Below are 20,839 nucleotides of genomic sequence, written 5' to 3'. Positions count from 1 at the left end.
ATACAGACACTTTGGCACACCAGATGTGGGATCAGGTACCCAGAAGGAGCAGGCGTCCCCTGTCGACCGACCATACCCACCATGAGCCTCATGTCCGGCCAGGTAAACGGGTCAATTCATTTAATATCAAACTGTAATGTCAAAATCAGCGTGCCAAGAACGACCTAACAATCGGTATTAAACACGTCAGACAACACCCTCCATTACACCTAATGATATGCTGTATTGGCAAGCTAGATCAAAGAATATGTGATTTGCAAAATGCTGACTTTCAACGGGACTGCTGAAACTCCATGTACAACATCTGGCTAGGAGGTTATAAAGGTTGCCTCGGGCTCCACCTCCAACTCTAGCTCGAATTCAAAATCACACTCCTAGGAGTACGTGGTCACATTCTAAGGTTATAAAACATTTCGAACATGTACTCCTAGGAGTACTTACTCCAGTTTTCGAGCACGTACTCAAAACTTTTTTTAATTGCACAAGCGGCCCCTTTTTTTAGACTTCTTCCATGTGTTTATGTTGATGGCAGTTCACAGCTATATTCCAATTCTTATAAGAATTATTTAATGCCAGTACTTTGCTAAAACGTTCTAAATGATATTCTTTATAAATGATATTTTTAAAAAAAGAAATATTCGTCGAATTAGATGTGATTTCTGTAGATATAAAGGGATATATATATATATATATATATATATATATATATATATATATATGCATGTACATTACCATTTTTACTGTGTATCATGTATATATCATAGACACTTACAACATAAAATATCGCTGTCGTCTGCAGAGCTGTAGCCAGTGGCGGATTTACAATCCCTGAAACATTATATTATTTACCATTTTCCCGTTCGCTCTCCGTTTACAGTTTTGCGTTCACAGTTCATAAATCGCCGTTACAACAAAGTGAAAGGATCGATCTTCATAGCAAGACAAAAATGAAAAAGAAACGTGTGCGTAAGAGTGAAATTAAACATTAATTTTCTTATTATATTAGAAATTTTATTTATAAAGCACAAATGTCAGGAATATCAACCGTGAAAATTCAAGGAAAATTGCAGATCATTCACCAAAATAGAATAAATCATTATCATTATATTACAAAACATAATTATTGTTTGGTTTAAAAGTGGGGGTTACCTGCAGTTATGAATTCAACCTTTATACATGCACACGTTGCACAGGACGAGTGCTGGTACATGTACAAAAATTAGGCAGTTTGTCAGTTAATCAATAATCAATACCTCATATCCCCCAACAATCCCCCCCCTTATTATTTTTGCATTTACAAGTTTGGGTAAAAGCACAATTTATCATTATTATTTGTCTCACTTCATAAGAATTTTACACAAGTCATCTTTTCCCTTAAGCCCCTCCTCCCACCCCCGCTGTCTTAAAAAAGTAGCTTGATGCTACATTTCAATGCACAGTCGTGCCAAAATATCAAACTGATTTGACAAGTATTTCTGATTATTTTACGCCTATGTTTATGAAAGACGTTGTCAATAAATGTATTTACTCCTTTCCTCAACATTTGAAACTTTTGTATCGTTTGGCCGATAGGTTAGAGCATTTCGCCACGCATGCGGAAGGCCGGGGATCGAATCCCGGCCGCGACGGACCTATTAGTCGTTAAAACAGGTATTGACAGTTCATCGCCAAACGCTCGGCATAAGATGTGAATGTCAAGGGTCCTCAAAAATGACCTTAAAAAACGGATGACCCGTGTCACAGTAGGTGTGGTACGCTAAAAAACCCTCACTGCTCAATGGCCGTAAGCGCCGAGAATAGGCCTAAATTTGAAGCCCTTCACCGGTCTTGGTGACGTCTCCATATGAGTGAAATATTCTCGAGCGAGACGTTAAGCAAGATACAATCAATCAATCAATCAATCTCTAATATAAAGATGTAATTTTTCTCGTACATTTCTGCCCCACATATAATATACGTGTAGTTCAGTATACAATAAACAGTTTTATCCGCATCAAATACAGTATATACAAATATGTATTGCACAATCTAAATGTAATTCATGATGACATTATTTTGTACATACATTAATTATGAGATTATTTCCTCAGGTCGATATACTGTACACGTAGTTGTAATATAGTGAATTACACAATTAAAATGTACGTGGGAATGAACCTTTTATACTATTTAGAAGCATTCAGGCATCAACATGGGGTACCTATAACACCCTTTTTGCGATCATTTCATGAGAAATAGACATACAGATGTATTTAGAACTGTAGAACATTCAGTTCCCGAATCGATAATATATATTATGTATATATATATATTATATAAAAGCACTGAAAAAGGCCACGACACTGTTGGTTATTTAAAACTCAAATTTGTGACTCAACTTTAACCCGCGTCTTTATCAAGATACATATATTTAATACATAAGCAAATAACACACACCACGAAAAACGACAAGTATCAATAAACTACATTGGTAACAAGAATGATACACTGTTGATACACTGTCTCTTCAGTGCTTTTAAAAAAATTTATTCACTGCCCTTGTATCTTCTCAGGTCCGACACTTTAAGAAAGTAGGGTGTTGTTGGGTTTTCGTGCTTTATATATATATATATTCCCTACCTTGTTATAAAATAAGTGCAATCAAGGGTTGCGTTCAAGTGGGGAAGTAGAACGTTTCAAGGACAGTAGGCCCCCACCCCACCCCCCACCCCTAAACTTATAGAATTTGAGGTAAAGCATGGTATCTTGTTTAGAAAAATGTAAACGATAAAAGAAAGCAAAAATTTCTTCTACTCTCAGAGAATCAATGATTTATTTAATAAATTTTTTGGGAGAACTTACTTTTTTTCCATAAATTCTTAAAATTTGCATTTTTTCATCAATTTCACATTAAAAATGACAGAAAATAGTAAAAATTACTTCATAGGACATATTTCAAGCCCTATAAAATCTGTAAAATCCAACCTAGAAATCTCAGCGTTACTAGTAATTGAAGGAGGGGTGGAATTGGAAGGTTCCGCTGAGTTGGAGATGATATTTCTGGCAGCTGACGCAAGAGATCCATAATGGTGTGTGGTAGGAATATATATCTTGCAAAAACATCATCTGCAGATAATTCTTCTAAAGGGTTGCATGATCTGTCTCTGATATTGTGTGGAGCACGTTTCCTATTTCGCATTTGTCGGCATGCAGCCATTTTTATAAAAGCAAACGACACTTTGAGTACATACTTTAAATCTCAAGTAAGGTATAGAGCTTACTCGAGATTTAAGTATGGCATACTCCATTTGGAGTATGTTTTCCTTACTCAAAAGTTTTATAACCCACATTTCGAGTATGTGCTCTCGCTCAAAATTTCAAGACAACTTTCGAGCCTGATTTGGATCCAGAGCTTGAGCCAGTTTTTATAACCTAAAATTATTTGGAGCAATACTCCAGAGCTTTTTTTCGAGCTAGAGTTGGAGCTAGAGCCCGAGCCAACTTTTATAACCTTCTAGCATGTTTGTCAGTAGACTGCCTCAATTTAAAATATCATATACATATAATGTTCGCTACATAATAATAAAGCAATGGAAAGTTTAACTATCATGGCTTCGAAAGCCATCCTATTTTCGGTCAATGTCAGACAACACAGGGAACTATAAATGGACCGTATGTCACTTAGAACAACTAGTATAGGGGGAAATCACCTTTGGTACAATTATTTCCTTCGTATCCCAAGTCACACCCTCTTAAACAAATTCCATTGATGTGATGACACTGTTCTGTGTTGTTACAGTGTCCACAGCTGCGACTGCAATCCTCTCCAAACACACCACCGTTACATTCTGATAAAGAGGGAAAATCTGAAACCATCGCTGTCACACTCCGATAAAGAAAGAAAACACATCGAGGGATAATCTAAATTACATCGTTAAAACCAGATACATTTGTACGAATTCTCCATGAATGTTGATATTATTGTAGAACACAATGGTAGACAATCTAAGTATATATAGCATCATAAGACTACTCAAACCATTCATAAACGGTAAATGTATAGTAAACATATCGCATCTGAACGGATACTTTTTATTTATCTTTTTATTGGCATTTGCCTTGTCCTTCGTGAAAATGAGTTGCGTTGAAATAAGAAAGTGGCTACATATGCGATTTTACTATGTAATATTTCTATATGATTAAATACACACTAATTCAACGAATACAAGTCGTTTACCAAATGATGTTCCTGCTAACTATAAAGTGTTTTTAAAATAGAATATACAACTGAAACAATACACAATGTGGTGGTATGACCTTTATCACAGTAGTCCCCTTTCCATCCATCGTGACATCCATTGTCGTATATCCCTGTAGTCTTATTACAGCTCTTACATGTCTTGTTGCACGTTTCTAAGCAGTTGTGGCCAAAAAACCCATCATCACATACTTCAATATGATAAAAAGAAAAACTTTCTTTAACGTCGTAGTAGATTTACGCTGTTTTTGAAACTATTTTGAATTTACAGACATTTTGTCAAGTATTTTGTCAAATGGAAGGTGAAGAGAACAAAAAGTGATGACTATCATTAAAACACAATACTTATCTACTGAGTGGAAAACACACACTCACATCGAGTGCAATTCTCTCCCTGGAAGCCCCTATCACATCCAACCATGCATGACCCATTAATGGGGTGACATTGTGCCGAGTTTAGACACATTCCACAGCGAATGCTGCAATTTTCGCCATACCATCCACCATCACAAGCTGCAATAATTACAAGACGATTGAAACAAAATAGCGAACAATAAAAGAACACACAGGAAGACTTTATTTTAACAAATACAATTCTGAAATCTAAACAACTATATTCGTAGGGGTTTATAGTTAAATATGATCGAATCTGAATTCCTAAAATCTGTAATCGTAACAGGAAGAGAGAAAATACGAATTAAAGGAAAATACAGCGGTTAAAATGCTATGCCCTTGAATCCCTTGATACTCTAACAACTGAGCTATCTAACGACCAGTAAATCAGCACGACTGTGCTACAAAACCCCCGTTCAACTGCATTCACACTTTGAAGACACCAGAATATGATCTGTCCACTGTAAGACATTTTAACTATTACTTCCATGGATTGGTCAAGAATACTAAATTGTAACAGAAAGGGGGGGGGGGGGTTCGAGAGACCAGAGCGGCACTTGAATTCAAGTACACTAGCAGATGAGCGGCCTATCAAACCCTATAGAACGTCACACGGGCATGGACTACATTTGTGTGTTTCTTGATGATCATACCACATCCTTTTACATAATTCTGACAATGGAAAAGTGAAGATAATTAATAAATAAGACTATTGAAACCCCCTGACATTTAATCTAATTGAACTTAGTAATATAAGTAACAAAAAGCACATATCTATAAACTACTACATACTTTGATAAATAGAGTATAAATGTTCAATTAGATACATTATTGTTTATGCAAGGTGAAGATAACGAACAGTGATCAATCTCATAACTCCTACAAGCTATACAAAATAGATAGTTGGGCAAACACGGAACCCTGGACACACCAGAGGTGGGATCAGGTGCCTAGGAGGAGTAATCATCCCCTGTTGACCGGTCACACCCGTCGTGAGCTCCATATCCTGATCAGGTAAACGGAGTTATCCGCAGTCAAAATCAGTGTGCCAAGAACGGCTTAACAATCGGTATGAAACACGTCAGACAGCATTTGACCCAATGCGAGGTTGTATTGACGAACTAGATCGTTATAACGACCAATTGCATATCAAAAAATGAATAACATGAATTAAGAATTTCAAGTACACAAGACGTGTTTGCGAACGTTGTCCTTTACGTTTATTTAATTGAAAAATGCATCCTATGTCTTTACTTTGAGGAAACTGTTACCAAATAAAGAATTTTAATTTTCAATTTGATCAAATCAAAGCTATTTATGTAATGTGTCAGAATTTAAAAAAGACACACACATGTCATTATTGTAGAAAAACATAAGTTTGCTGTGCACATGAAGACAAAAAAAGTGCAAATGATAACTCAATATTCATAAAGTGTAGTTGTTTGGAAATTACATTTTACTTTTTTACTTCAGGTAATTGTAACCAAAGAACGGATTTTTAGCAATTTGATGGAGTCATATTTCTCATACAAAGCTAATTAGGTAATGTACATCGGGAATAGATAGATATATGTCATTGTAGTACAAACATGTGAGTATGTTGTGCATTTGAGGGGGACTTCTACTTGAATGCGCTATCTTCCTTACCACAAATTCGGAGCTGCTTTAACCAATAAAAAAAAGCGATGCTAGTGAAAATGTGATTTAACCACTCGGGGTTAGATCAATTTATCAAAGTGGTACTACCCGGTTGTTAGAGTCATCCACGTCATGATTTTGCGGGGTATTAGCCAAACACAATAAAAGCTGTGAGGTCAAACGCAAAGTCGTCAGTCGTCAGCAAGAAAAATCCACCCCCACCACAACCCATTTTAATCATATTTGTTAGAACTCGCATCCAACAATTTACCGTTACTGCCGCCTTTGTTTTAGTTTTGGTGTGTTTATATTTTAGATAAGTAGTTCCAGACGTATCCTTTGCATACCAATATCCCAATAGTCACGGCTGGAAACATGCTGCGCCAGTAACAACTTGTGGACAAGACGGCTATTTTGGCTCACCAGTAATGCTCAACAGTTTTCTTCTCATTTGACTTTGTGTTTAAATGAATGAATTTTTCTGGACTAAGTGGTCAAGCAGGTGAGCATCTGTACCCAGGGCCCACCCGTTCATATCTGTATTGTTGAGAGATGCCAAAAAGGTAATAATTGATGTCTGGCTCCCTTATTGTAAATAGCAGCAATCGCCAAATAAAGTTTCCACGTTTTTGTGCTATTTTTCCTGTTTCCATTTCCCAGATATGCAAATCTGGACTCAAACATATTTTCATAACGATCAAATAGCTTTTAAGTTAGTTATTTTCAATCGTTGTAACGTATATTTATTACTTTTCGTTGAACATATTTTATTTTGAAGCATGTGTACTTAAAATAATTAAAGAATTGTTTCCACAAATCACAAATAACACATAAGGTTAACATTGACTGCGTGTTGCAGTAATAAAACATGCTGTACGTCGTCACCTTTTTCGCAGTAGTCCCCCTTCCATCCTGAAAGACACCCACTGTCACATATTCCAGAACTTTTATTACAACTCATACACGTTTGGTTACATGTTTTCAAGCAGTTTTCACCAAAATATCCATCTTCACATACTTCAGAGATAGAAAAAGCAAAATCATTAAAACGTCATATTGAGAAAGCACAAAGCATATTGAACATAAATGAAATAAACTCTCAAAGAAATATAATTATGAAAAAAAGATTATAAATGTATGTCTCCCAATGATAAATAATACTTCAAAGGTAATGGCTGATGGCGACGTGTGGTATTTTTTTCTGTGAATCTTTTAATGAAAATTGCTAAATATGATTTATTCACCTTCAGTGCAATTCCATCCATGAAAACCACTTTCACATCCGTTCATACATGTTCCGTTGATATGATGACACGGTTCTGAGCTAATACATCTTCCGCACGATGTATTACAATTTTCTCCAAACACTCCATCATCACATCCTTTAAGTAATGAAACAAAATATCTAGTAAACTGAAAGGTCATCTGAATATGTCACTTTTGTCTTTAGAAATAGTTTTGTTACCTCTCTTTTATGTATCTTCGTTTTGTTTTATTTTGTACTGGATGCGTACATTAGTATAATTATACACAATTGAATGTTTTAAATTATTTTAGTTACTCCATAACCATGGCACACGTATTTCAGAGTTTTGGTAGCAGGCCAAAAACTCAGTCAAATAATACAGATACTATTTGTTGGGTGTCCAGAAATACATAAAAATGGTAATGAAATGTATTGCAATTTTGTTTGATCAATTTGTCCCCAACCCTGACGTACGTCTAGGTTCTATGTATTTCCAAAGTTTGGTTCTGCGAAGTGGACTGATTGCATGCGGAATATTATACTCAGACACTCATTTTGACTGATAGATGCCCAGAAGTAATGACATTTTCAATACATAATACGCATTTTTATCTATGATCAGCTTATATCCATCTATATCAATCAATCATCTGAGGCCTACATGCAAGGTAAATGATTTATCAATTTTCAAAGGGGGATCATTGTTCACTACAATCATGCAAACAGTTTGCTTTTTTTTATGCCTATTGGTGAAAATATTTTTTAAAACGCACTGTGTATTCAATATATAAAATAAATACGTAAATTTGTAGATCATACTGGGCTGGTTAGAACAAACACTTGAACCCATAAGATTCCGTTCCATGTCCCGTATCGCGTCCTAACAACACCCAGTCAGTTACTAAATTCGTTTTCGATAAGTCCGACTCAACAGACACCTTATATATATATATATATATATATATATATGTATGTATCCTGTATGTATCTATTTATAATATTTGTTTATTAAATATTCATTTTAAAAGTCCAGCGTTTCAATGATTTCGACTTTAAAACCCATTTCCCAGGAAACAACACATGTGTGTTGGTGTAGGAATGTCCATTTAAGAAGCGTCGCAGTTCAATTCTAAATAAAAAGGCATGACAATACACGTCAAAAAGAACGTTTTTAAACAAAATGCACTTCGGTGTGTCTGATTGTAGGTTATCTGAATCACTCAGTTGATACATTGCTATCGGTCTACGCCCATTGTTCTTTACAAAATTGTTACTTATTGTGATAGATATTCATCCTTTTTTTTTAAACGTTTCATGTGAATAAGCTATAAATTGTAATTTTCACGACTTCTGTACCACGGGGATTGCAACAATTGTCAAATTCTCAAAACTCTTTTCTACAGCTGCACAACTTTAAGAAAGAGAACAGCAAAAAAAAAAAAAAAAAAACAAGTGTTGTTCTGACCCCTTGAGAAAACATTCTTTTTCAATAGTGGAGCCAACATTGTCTTATAGTGAAAATGGACATACTTGAAGGAAATTATTTTCTACACCTAGAACTAAAACTGAATGTATGTTTAAGAGCGACACACAGTCATCCACTTAATAACCCCCCACCCCCCAATTTTTTTTTTAAAAAATATGTCATCACCTTTAACTGGGATAAATGATCGTCTTTAAGGCGAACCCAAAATAGTTAAAAAATAAGAAGGAGATTTACTAAGATATGCTTCAATAGAAATAAAAATATGACTAATCCATGATGATATAACTTCATCACCACTACACAAATCTCTAAAATAAATCGTGTGTTTCATTATAAATATTTTCATCTGATTGAGCTCTACCATTAGCTGACCGACTTTGGTATTATTTGAGACATAATGTATTGAAAACTCTCTATAGAAGAAGATCGAATCTCAAACTGTGGCTTTCAGCTCGTCATTCAAAAATATTAAAGACGCTTTATCTATTAACAATTCTCATTTTCATTCTTATATCAAATCGATATAACCAAGTGATATGTCTCTGTCAACTGTATTGATAACCATTTCTTCATAAATGCAACACATATGTGAATAAAGTGCGTATGATTTTGATTCATACTTCATGTTTAATTTATCCAAACAGTAATGAGAACAGAATGTCAAACTTATACGGTACCAATCTTGATGCACCAGATGCGCATTTCGACAATATATGTCTCTTCAGTGATGCTCAACCGAAATGTTTGAAATCCGAAATAACAATGAAGTTTTAGAGCTATTATAGGCAAAAACAGTGTGCCAAAAATTGGAGTCAAATTCGTTCAAGGATAAGAACTATGCATGAGGGAGATAGTCCTTAATTTTGAAATGAATTTTAAGTAAAGTTAAAAAAAATCATTTTTGAAAATTTACGAAGGCAAAAAACGCTTCATCATGCATGCCTGTGTAAAGAGTTGCAGTCCATGCCTACATATATTTTCAAAAATGAAATATACATCTTAATTGTAAATGACAATTGTTATACTAAGCAATACCACATGGTTACCTTTTCTGCTATAACAACTTACTTTCATTGCATAAATCACCCTTGTATCCTGGATCACATCCCTTTAAACACGTTCCATTCACATGGTGACACTGTTCTGATTTTAAGCAAGCTCCACAATTGGAATCACAATCCTGACCGTATGTTCTATTGTCGCACGCTAAAAAATTACAGACACACCAACATCAAATACCAATCGATATTCAACACGAATCAGAGAGAGAGAGAGAGAGAGAGAGAGAGAGAGAGAGAGAGAGGAAAGTATTTGTGAGTGAAACTCATCACGTTGGAATAACATATGTATTGTAAGATGGACATTGGAATACGTCACCGTGTACATTAACCCAACACTATAACGATGCATGTTTCATAGATAATATCGTTACTAGTTTTATGGAATTAGCCAAACAGACCTTTAAAATATAAATGGACGACGGATAAATTTACAATGAGTTACAAATACTGTTACATGAGAAAATACAGGGAAATTTTTAAAAGCCATGTCTCAAAATGAAATCAGAACTCGGGGAATAGCATGGATGTAATCATCTTTATTCCAAATTGCGCTACTCTACTGATTTTCGATTTATTTGGTTTTAAAGCAGCAATTACCGAAATATATTCAGATCCAAATAAATCAATGATAACAAACTTTCAAAAAAATGGTTATGACCGGCACAAGCGATGATCTACTGTAATGGGAATGTTTTAGTACTATATGTAAAAAATAATTTATAAAAGCAGTAAGTGCTTCAGAAAGTATGACATTGTAAACCATTGCAGTTCACGCCTGCACATATTTTCAAAAATGAAATGTATATCTTAATTGTAAATGACGATTGTCATACTGAACAATATCATATGTTTACTTTATCTGTTATAACGACTTACTTTCATTGCATAAATCACCCATGTATCCTGGATCACATCCCTTTAAACACGTTCCATTCACATGGTGACACTGTTCTGATTTTAAGCAAGCTCCACAATCGGAATCACAATCCTGACCATATGTTCTATTGTCGCACGCTAAAAAAATACAGACACACCAACATCATATACCAATCGATATTCAACATGAATCACAGACATATAGCCAGACAGATGGAGAGGGAGAAATGGATGATTGGGTGGATAGAAAGATAGATGGATAGATAGATGGAGAGAGAGAGAGAGAGAGAGAGAGAGAGAGAGAGAGAGGAATGAGATTTTTTGTATGTAAGTGAAACTCCTCATGTTGGAATAACTGATGTTTTGAAGTAATAAATATTGGAATGAAATGCCACTGTGTGCATTACTCCAACGTTAACCAATGCAAGGTTCATAGATAATTTTCGTGATTATGTTTTATGGAAATTAGCCAAACAAACTTTTAAGGGGACCGGATACAGTTATTTCTACCCTAGAGATTTTTATTAAATTTGTATCATTGATGAGTTGTACTTTCGACATTTTATTAAGAAAATAAAAAATGATTTTGCTCGTTCAGTATTGTGTAGGGGTCGTCTCAAAATATCAGCACCTTTACTATGGGACCTTATGGGATTTTCTCCGAAAATAAAGAACTTTTCATATTTTTCATATTTTTGCCCTAGAGTTTTCAATCTTTTCAATGTATATAAAAGTCTTAGATATATTTGACAATATAATGAAGTAAAATCAACATGTCCCCTTTAGAAAGACCAAGGGACCATCTCAAAGTTTCCTCCCTGTGACATTTTTGGCTCCCATAAAACACTATTAGGCAAACTTTTGAAGACGAAACCCCATAATTTTGTTTGTAACTTCCTCAATTCATAGGGACTTACCAAATCTATCAAAATAATCTATTGGGTCTGTATCGTGATAGAAAATGAAATCGGAAGATTGATTAGGGAACGTTTCAAAGTTGTCATTTGAGAATCTACTTATTATATAGTTGTAACTTCTGCATATATCAACAAATATATTTGTAATGACTGATAAAATAAGAATATTATGGCGTACATGTATACGGTTCAAAGGGACTATCTCAATGTTTACTTTTCTTTTCAGCCGACTTTTTTTCTTATATTATTCCTCAATATTAGGCCAAATTTGTTGGATGGATGCGCGTATCATTTTGTTTGCAATTTGCTCATTCCATAGGAACTTACTTATGCTCTTTTAAAATTTATTTTGTATGGATCATGATTGAAAATAAATCTGGGGAATTGCTTGAGGAATATCTCATTTTCTTCTGATAGTCTGAAATAGTTATACCCTTACATGTGATAATGATTTTGTGTGCGTGATTTAGATGTTTCTTTGAATCTGGGATACTTGATAATTGTAGTACATTACTAACTTCCATATGATCGGGAATATAAATTAAATAGTCATATGCATGTTTGATATAGAATAAAGAAATATCAGGAAATAGGTATATATCTCAGAAAAGTTAAAAGAATCACAAGATTATATTCTCAAAACTTTACAAATATATTTTTCGATCTCATGGGTAAATAACTACAACGCTACTTTATAAATGATACTATCAAAAGTTTAACCATTAGGCCTACCAATGGCTCCATGCATAATTCAACTATGGAAAAATATGCATACCAATGCCTGAAAACATAATTAAAATCATCAGGTCGTTAAGTTTTTACTATTCGGAGGGGGATGTATACATAGCAAGGTCAGAGAACATAATTAAAATCATCAGGTCGTTAAGTTTACTATTTACTGCCATTATGTACCTATATACCCGAAATCTCTATGAAGTGTATTGTTTTACCCAAAAACATTTACAATATAGATGTAATCTGAAATATATAAATTACAGAATTTGTGATTGGAAAACGTGTGCACTATACCCATAGTATGATTATATAGGAATGGGATATTTATTAGAGGATCTACCAACGAAACGTATACATGTAGGCCTACGGTGCACAATAAAACTCTTAAAACACTCCCTCCTCTTTCTCATTAGAACAGCAATCCTCATCATTTTAATAACGTACGTATACAATATTTCGAAATACGGATTGCATTATAATAAAAGTTACATTGACCTTTTGATAGAAAATGAATTATTTTAGTGAGAATGAGATGCTTTGAATACACAAAAGTGCGTCACAATGCATGTTAAGTATGACGCAATGTGAGGTTAAAGTGTGACGTCAGCATTAATACTATAGTGTAGAATCTTTGTTGGGTTTTTTTTTAATGAGAAACAAGTGTTCTACAATAGATTTGCGTCAAATTTTATTAACTATTAATTTACTATCTTCGATATCGCTATTATTTTTCCATTTTGGATTTTTCTTTCCTTGTAAACTAAACAGAGCATACACTTAGGAAATTTATTTTGAACAATATATGCAATCTAAAATAACTGACATTGTGTTCAAACCATGTGTCGTGTATATCACCTCTTTTTTTCTTTCTTTTTTTTTCTTCTGATGATGTATTCATACATTTGTGTGTATTTTCATCCTACCCCACGAGGGCCCTTGGCGTTTGGAAATAAGATATGAACATGCAGGGGAAAATATACATGTATATACATGCTTATGATAATAATAATAATGCCCATATTTATATAGCACCCTTTTCATACATTATGTACGCTTTAACACATATTAAAATAAATGATCTAGCTGACGTTATCTTTGGACATAGGTCGACGTCGAACTTTTTTCTATAGATAATTTCTTTTTGTAATATCCCCATGTGTTCAAACCACCGGGAAATACTGTCTGATGTCTGCTCTGGTCTTCTCAAGTTGTAAAACCACTTTTAAAACAAATTTTTCTTATTATCTTTAGAATTTACTATATTTGAAGATGAATTAACAGTCCTTTAGTTTTTTATTTAAAAAACACCGTATTTGTTAAAATATCTAGAGCTCACTTTTTACGACTTCATGAAAGAACGCGAAAATTCGAATTGTACTCGACCTCGTTAAAATATAATTAGACGACAGATATATCTCAAATGATTTACAAATACTCTTAAATGAGGAAAACAGGGAAATTTGTAAAACTCACGATATCACAAAAAAATTGGAAATATTGAGGAATAGCACCGATGTAATTATCTTTAATCCAAACCGTGCTACTTTACTGAATTTAGATTGATTTGGGTTTAAAGCACCAACTATCGAAATACGTTCAGTTCAAATAAATCAATTATATCAAAGTTTTGAAAAATGGTGTATATGACCGGCACAAGCGGTTATTTAATGTAATGGGAATGGTTTTGTACTACATGTAAAAAAGATTTATTTTTGAACATTTATAAAGACAGTAAACGCTTCATGAAGTATGCCAGCGTAAAGCGTTGAAGTTTATGCTTGCACAAATTTTCAAAGACGAAATGTACATCTTAATCATAAATGATAATTGTCATACTGAGCAATATCTCATGGTTACTTTATCTGCTATAACAACTTACTTTCATTGCATAAATCACCCTTGTATCCTAGATCACATCCCTTTAAACACGTTCCATTCACATGGTGACACTGTTCTGATTTTAAGCAAGCTCCACAATCGGAATCACAATCCTGACCATATTTTCCATTGTCACACGCTGAAAATAGATAGATAGATAGAAAGATAGATATATCTAAATAGATAGATAATATAAATAGATAGATAGATGGATAAATGTGAGTGAAACTCCTCACGTTGGAATAACATGTTTTGAATGATAAACATTGGGATTAAGTGTCACTGTATACATTACTCCGACATTACCCCGATGCAAGGTCCATGGACAAATACCGTGACTATTTGTTAACGGAATTAGCCAAACAAGCCTTTGAATTATAAATGGACGACATATATATCTACGATGAGTTACAAATAATGTTAAATGAGGAAAACGGGAAAATGTCATATAGTCATGATATTAAAATGAAATTGGAAATCTCGAGGAATATCATCGATATATTTTTCTTTACACCAAATTGCTCTACTCTGTTGATTTTTATTTGGTTTAAAGTACCAACCACCGAAATATCTTCAGATCAAATAAATCAATTATATTTAAGTTTCAAAACATGGTTATGACCGTCACATGCGGTAATTTAATAATGGAAATGTTTCAGTACTACATGTACTAAATGTACTGCAGAGTGACAATACAGGGTACTTTTGCACAAAGTTATCATGTATTAACATTAAAATATATTACTATTTTGGACTCATCCTAGAGTCAAAACCCTAGGTTGTGAAATTCACCATTATTTTGGATGTTCTCTTTTACTCTTCCTAAGTATGCATTTATAGTATATACAATATCAGCAAACTTAAAGAAGTTATTCAAATCGTTATTACAATTTTGACAGCACCCTGAAATGAAACCCTCACTCCTTAGGATCATGGAATGTACAATTTCGGTAAAGGACTGCCTGCTCTTTCGAAAGAAATATTTAGTGAATGTGTCAATTTAGTATCAAAAGCAATAAAGAAGGTTATATTTAAATATCTTACAAATAAACAATATTTACTGAGTTTGGTGCCACCCTGGGGTCAGAGCCCCCTATCCCAGGGATCATGGAATTCACAATTTTGGTAGAAACCTTCCTGCTCTACATCATTATGCATTTACTTTTTCTAACACATGTGCGGTTGTAGAGAAGATTTTTGAAAAACAGTTTTTGCCCCACCCCTAGGACCCCAGGGGGTGCAGGAGTCCTGAAATTTAAAATGTATGTCACCCTTTTTCTAATGATGCTTCATACTAAAGGTATCCATATACATGTAACCACACTTACAAACAATACTCACACACTGATCAAGAGTCATATCAATAATTTCAAGTTTATAGTGATTCAAACTAATTCAATCGTTCAAAATCTTTATTGCTTAATTATGATAACAGCAAAGGATTTTTAAACGTAGTATATCCACTCACTAGGGACAAACTCAGAAAATATAAATATATACCAGTGATTGATCATCTTAACTAAATGTTTATATGCTGTCTTCCATTCGAAATGAGAACACAGATGTTCACTTTGTTGTGTTTTATGCAATTGACCGTTGACACTAAGATAATGCAATGATTCTATTTAAGCTGTTTAATTACCGATCTTGTAAATGGATCGTACATTTAGTTATATTTCATATACAAGTACATTATAAGAGGTAATCATACGAAAACATAATGACCATTGATTTATATAGATAATTATACTTGCATTGCAGTCAACAATTACATACTTTCTTTACAGGTCCCTGGTTTGAAGCCCGGTTTACATCCATTTAAACACGTCCCGTTAACATGATGACACTGTGTCAAACCTGTACAATACCCACAATCCTCTTGACATCCTTCACCGAACTTCTTATCGTTGCATTCTGTTCAAATAGAAGTACTACACTGTATCGCTCATAGATACGCAATGATCTTAAATAACCAAATCGGTGATTGTAAACGGGTAAATAATTATTTTTTCTCTTCCACAGTAGGTACACAATGAGTAATAACTGACGTACTTATTTCAGCAAAGAAAAAGACATACCTTGTTGACACCGGTGACCTTTATATCCAGATCTACACCCCTGACACACCCCTGTCTCTATGTGACAATATCTACAGTTGTCATCTGGACACGAGAGGGAACAGTTTCTTCCGTAAAACCCAGGACTGGGACACCCTACGCAAAATAGTGTCGACTAAGCAGAGACGTCCTCTAACATAAGTACTTAAATCTACCGCGGCCATAATGTGACAGTTGGGTGCATGAAGTTCTATACTAAAACATAGCATTGAACGATTATATTTGGGAAGTTATATGTAATTAAAGAAGACAATAACATTACATGTATAGCTATTTTTGTCCAATTCGTTGATCAATAATAAACATTCCTGGATGTATTCATTTTAGAGAAGACAATTCAAGTATTAGGGTGTTGCTATTCTTTTTAGGCTCAGATCCTCTTACGTGCATTTCTTCAAATTGATCATATCTCTCTTTGGATTTTTCTGTTTTGTCATTTCACAGTATGACTAAGATTAAATTCAACATATTGACTGTCACGGTTAGCCAGCATAAATAAATGCATATGTTTTTCCCTTGAGAATAATACCTAACTGTTGATTTTAACGTCATACAAAATGTGTGGTATTTAAGGTTCAGTTAATGGAATACCACAGCAACATACCATAAACCTCTACTTCACAGAGTTCATTAAATGCGTAATCACTATAACCAGCAGGGTAGGTATTTCCTTGTAGTCTTTCGTTGTAATAGATGACGTATCGTCCGTGCACTGGACAGTTGATATCAAGGACGGTGGGTATGGTTGCTGTTGTGTAGTTTGTGTCATGGAAACACAATTTTCCCTGTGTTTTGTTGGTTGTGTTTGATACGTATAAGGAGAACCCCAAAAACCTTCCAGCAAAGTCAGTTGGCCAAACTGAATATTAACCAAAGTTATATTACATTGTCATAATAAAAAGCATTGTAACTCAGCTGACTGAATTGCAATAACTGCATCTAGTGAGAAAAAGAACTGCTTTGCAAAAATTTAAAAAAAAGGAATATTTCATTACTACAAGCAAAGTAAAACTCGCTGTAAATAGTCGTTTTTCAGACATATTCAAAGTCAACCCAATCTGAATTATCTATCACTTATTTGAGCATAATCGTAGCAAGATAGTTTAGTGAATCCATACTTTTTTCCATAGTATAGATTATAAAATACCAAACCATCATAAGTATCGTATATCATACTATTGAAATCGGTATATTACTTTTATGTCCAGAATGCACTTTTTAATTCTTCTTTTTTGGGAACCATAAATGCAGGTATATATTGAAAATTGACAATTTAATGACCGATGTTGGGGATGATTGTAAATTGTCTCATGACCGTCAACCGGAATAAGAAGATCTGCTATTTTATAATATAACATTAGGCAATGGTGTGTTTTTGGCCTATACCATTTGGTTGTCAATACACAGGTGCAATGTTCATTGTAAAACTTTAAAGTTTTACTCATTGCTAAGTTGCCAAGACCAACAACAGCCACAATGGGAAGGGGGTGTTGTTTTAAAAACAGTAAATACAAAAAACAAATAAAACTTATGTAGGTAAAGATTGTTATGTCTTTATTTCCATCCCAGGAAAAGGTCAGCTTACAAGTGCAATGAACACTACAAACTGCTATTATTTTGATGTTTCCCAAAACTGGTCTATAATAATAGCATGACTTCTAACAAAATTTATGACTTACGTAACACATGATTTCTTTCTTAATAGTGATTTCTTTCTAAGTAGTAGAAAACGTTTTCATTGCTACAATATGAACAACTTACTATCAGTGATAACTTATTTCACTACATGAATAATTTGGCATATTTCTTTTGACCATCTTCCATAAGTAAATACAAGACAAATTTCAACAATACATCAATTTTCTAAAGTCAGATATTCGCTATTCAAAGATGTGACATTCACCATAATAACGCCATCTACACACCACAATGCTCTTTCAACGGCCCAATAGCGGTTATCGAATTGGAACACATTGAATTTCTAAAAATCATCAAGCGAATTGTCAGTGGACTTACCCAATGCAGAATTGTCCGTCCTGTAGTAAATGGTAATGTGACGAACACTGAGGATGTCATTTAGGTCCACTCTCCAAGTAGCTATATGTCGATTAACATCGGATATGGCACACTGCCCTCCCCAGGCGCTGAGGTTAGATTTGAGCCCATCTACAGCATTACTTTCATCGAATGTGTCGTCATTTGGGATATATTGTGTAAGTTGCCATGTTGATTTCTTAAATGCTATGTTTTCTATATAAAACAGAACGAAAAACGTTCGTTGTAGCTGTGTGAAATAATTAATAGTGTATCAAGTGAAAATAACAGAGACACCGGAACCGGGAGGTCGTGAGTCCTGTTCGTGCAGAACCTAAGATTTAAACATAGGTAGTGATTGCTCCTTCGCCAAACGCTTGATAAACACCATAGGGAAAATTGAGTTCGTGAGAATTTGTAATCAAAATGCAATTTTTGCGATTTTTCATGTTTGCGTTTGTATTAATGAATATCAATGTAAATGATCTGATATTACAGTTGTACCATACTAAATAAACACTAGTGACATTACATTTTTCTTGAAAGCTTTTTAATTTTTTTTTAATTTCCCACTGAAATGAACTCTAGATTTGCCAGAAACATACTGTATGCGTAATCCTGTTTCAATACTGTATATTACCGACAAAAATGTAATCTACTACTTACTATTGAAATGTTTACAATGTAGTTGATTGATTGATTGTATCTTGTGTACCGTTCCTCTCGAAAATATTTCACTCATATGGAAACTTCATCATCGCCGGCGAAGGGCTACAAAATGTATGCCTATATTTGGCGCTTACGACTTTTGGGCTGTGACACAGGACCTCCATTTTAGCTGTCTCACCCGAAGGCCCGCCCCATTTAGTCGTTCCTTACGACAAGCAAGAGTTACCGAGGACATAGTTTAACCCAAATCCGGGGTTCGAAACTTATCGATGGGGTATTGTGGTTATCTACTTTTTTCAGAGAATATATGATATACATCCACTTTTACTTATAATTATATTTCCGAGAAATGCTGTTCTTTTTCTATGTGTTCAGATTTGTACCTATAAAACAATATGGATTTTTATAATTACATTTTCCTACGTTTATTATTTCCAGAAGCGTTAAAATGGACTTAAGATCTTGTGTTCATGATAAGGGAGATTCCTGAAAACAAGGATCTTAAATAATTAAAGCAAACTACTTTTAATTTTATTCTAAGACGAAAATGCCATGCATAGGTTGTTTGAAGAGGTGACAGAAAGATGAATTTCATACTAAATTTTAGTGCGAGCGAAAATATCTTCAAACATTATTTGCAGAGGTCATACCACTACTTACGTTCTACACATTTCCCTTCCTTGAAACCTTCTTGACATCCGTTTGAACATGTGCCGTTTATGTGATGACACTGATCCATATCTTTACATTTTCCACATTCATATTGACAGCCTTCGCCATACTTTCCGCTGTCACATTCTTCCAATTAAAAATCAAAAGAACTGTTTACGTGTACATCACAGATACTTGTTTTATACTAAATCTTTAGTGCAAACGACAATATCTCCAAACATTATTTGTAAAAGACACAGTATTACTTACTTTCTACACATCCCCCTCCCTTGAAACCTGGCTCACATCCGTTTAAACATGCCCCGTCTATATGATGACACTTTTCCTTGTCTTTACATTTTCCACATTCGTACTGGCACATTTCACCATACCTTCCGCTGTCACATTCTTCAAATTAAAAATCAAAAGAACTGTTTACACATCCATCACATACACTTGTTTCTGTAAAAATGGTATGCCCTCTGTATATTATCGTATAGAGGACATAGCTTATTTACAGAAACAAGTGCCTTTGGTGTACATGTATGCGCTAAGGTAGTAATAAATAGTAATAACAGTTGTTTGGATAACGAAAGCAACCAAATATTTATTTTCATCCTTTTATATGTGAAACAATGTTAGCAGCGATGTGTGGTTGTTATATCTGCATTAACTAATAAGTTATATACCGTATAAGATTTACAATGTGACCCCTGGGTCGAGGCCTCTGCTGGTGGACTGTTAGTCCCCGGGGTATCTACAACCCAGTGGCTAAGTACTTCATTACTAGCTTGAAAGTACGGATGTATATATAATTGCTGCGAAAAAAATTAGAAAATTCATTTCAAAATTAAGGATTATATCCCTCGTGCATAGCTCTTATCCTTGGGCGAATTTGGCT

At 34.2% G+C, this 20,839-nt stretch overlaps 1 protein-coding gene across 2 annotated transcripts in view; it reads right to left on the bottom strand.

Moving 5' to 3' along the window:
* Nucleotides 1-20,839, bottom strand: part of LOC125663226 (uncharacterized) — a 74,832-nt gene that overhangs the window by 41,610 nt on the left and 12,383 nt on the right. For both annotated transcript variants that reach the window (XM_056146109.1, XM_056146110.1), the window contains exons 5-18: nt 20,209-20,346; nt 19,948-20,085; nt 18,601-18,834; nt 17,189-17,443; nt 16,546-16,680; nt 16,244-16,381; nt 14,469-14,606; nt 10,938-11,075; nt 10,069-10,206; nt 7,513-7,650; nt 7,154-7,285; nt 4,613-4,750; nt 4,297-4,428; nt 3,690-3,827 (exon numbers count right to left, since the gene is read on the bottom strand). In XM_056146109.1, the coding sequence (XP_056002084.1) occupies nt 3,690-3,827; nt 4,297-4,428; nt 4,613-4,750; nt 7,154-7,285; nt 7,513-7,650; nt 10,069-10,206; nt 10,938-11,075; nt 14,469-14,606; nt 16,244-16,381; nt 16,546-16,680; nt 17,189-17,443; nt 18,601-18,834; nt 19,948-20,085; nt 20,209-20,346 (2,130 nt within the window). The remainder of the gene's footprint in view (nt 1-3,689; nt 3,828-4,296; nt 4,429-4,612; nt 4,751-7,153; nt 7,286-7,512; nt 7,651-10,068; nt 10,207-10,937; nt 11,076-14,468; nt 14,607-16,243; nt 16,382-16,545; nt 16,681-17,188; nt 17,444-18,600; nt 18,835-19,947; nt 20,086-20,208; nt 20,347-20,839) is intronic.

Source organism: Ostrea edulis, chromosome 8, assembly GCF_947568905.1.
Source record: "Ostrea edulis chromosome 8, xbOstEdul1.1, whole genome shotgun sequence".
NCBI lineage: Eukaryota > Metazoa > Mollusca > Bivalvia > Ostreida > Ostreidae > Ostrea > Ostrea edulis.
Note: the sequence above shows the minus strand (reverse complement) of the source record. Positions and strands in the feature narration are given on the sequence as shown.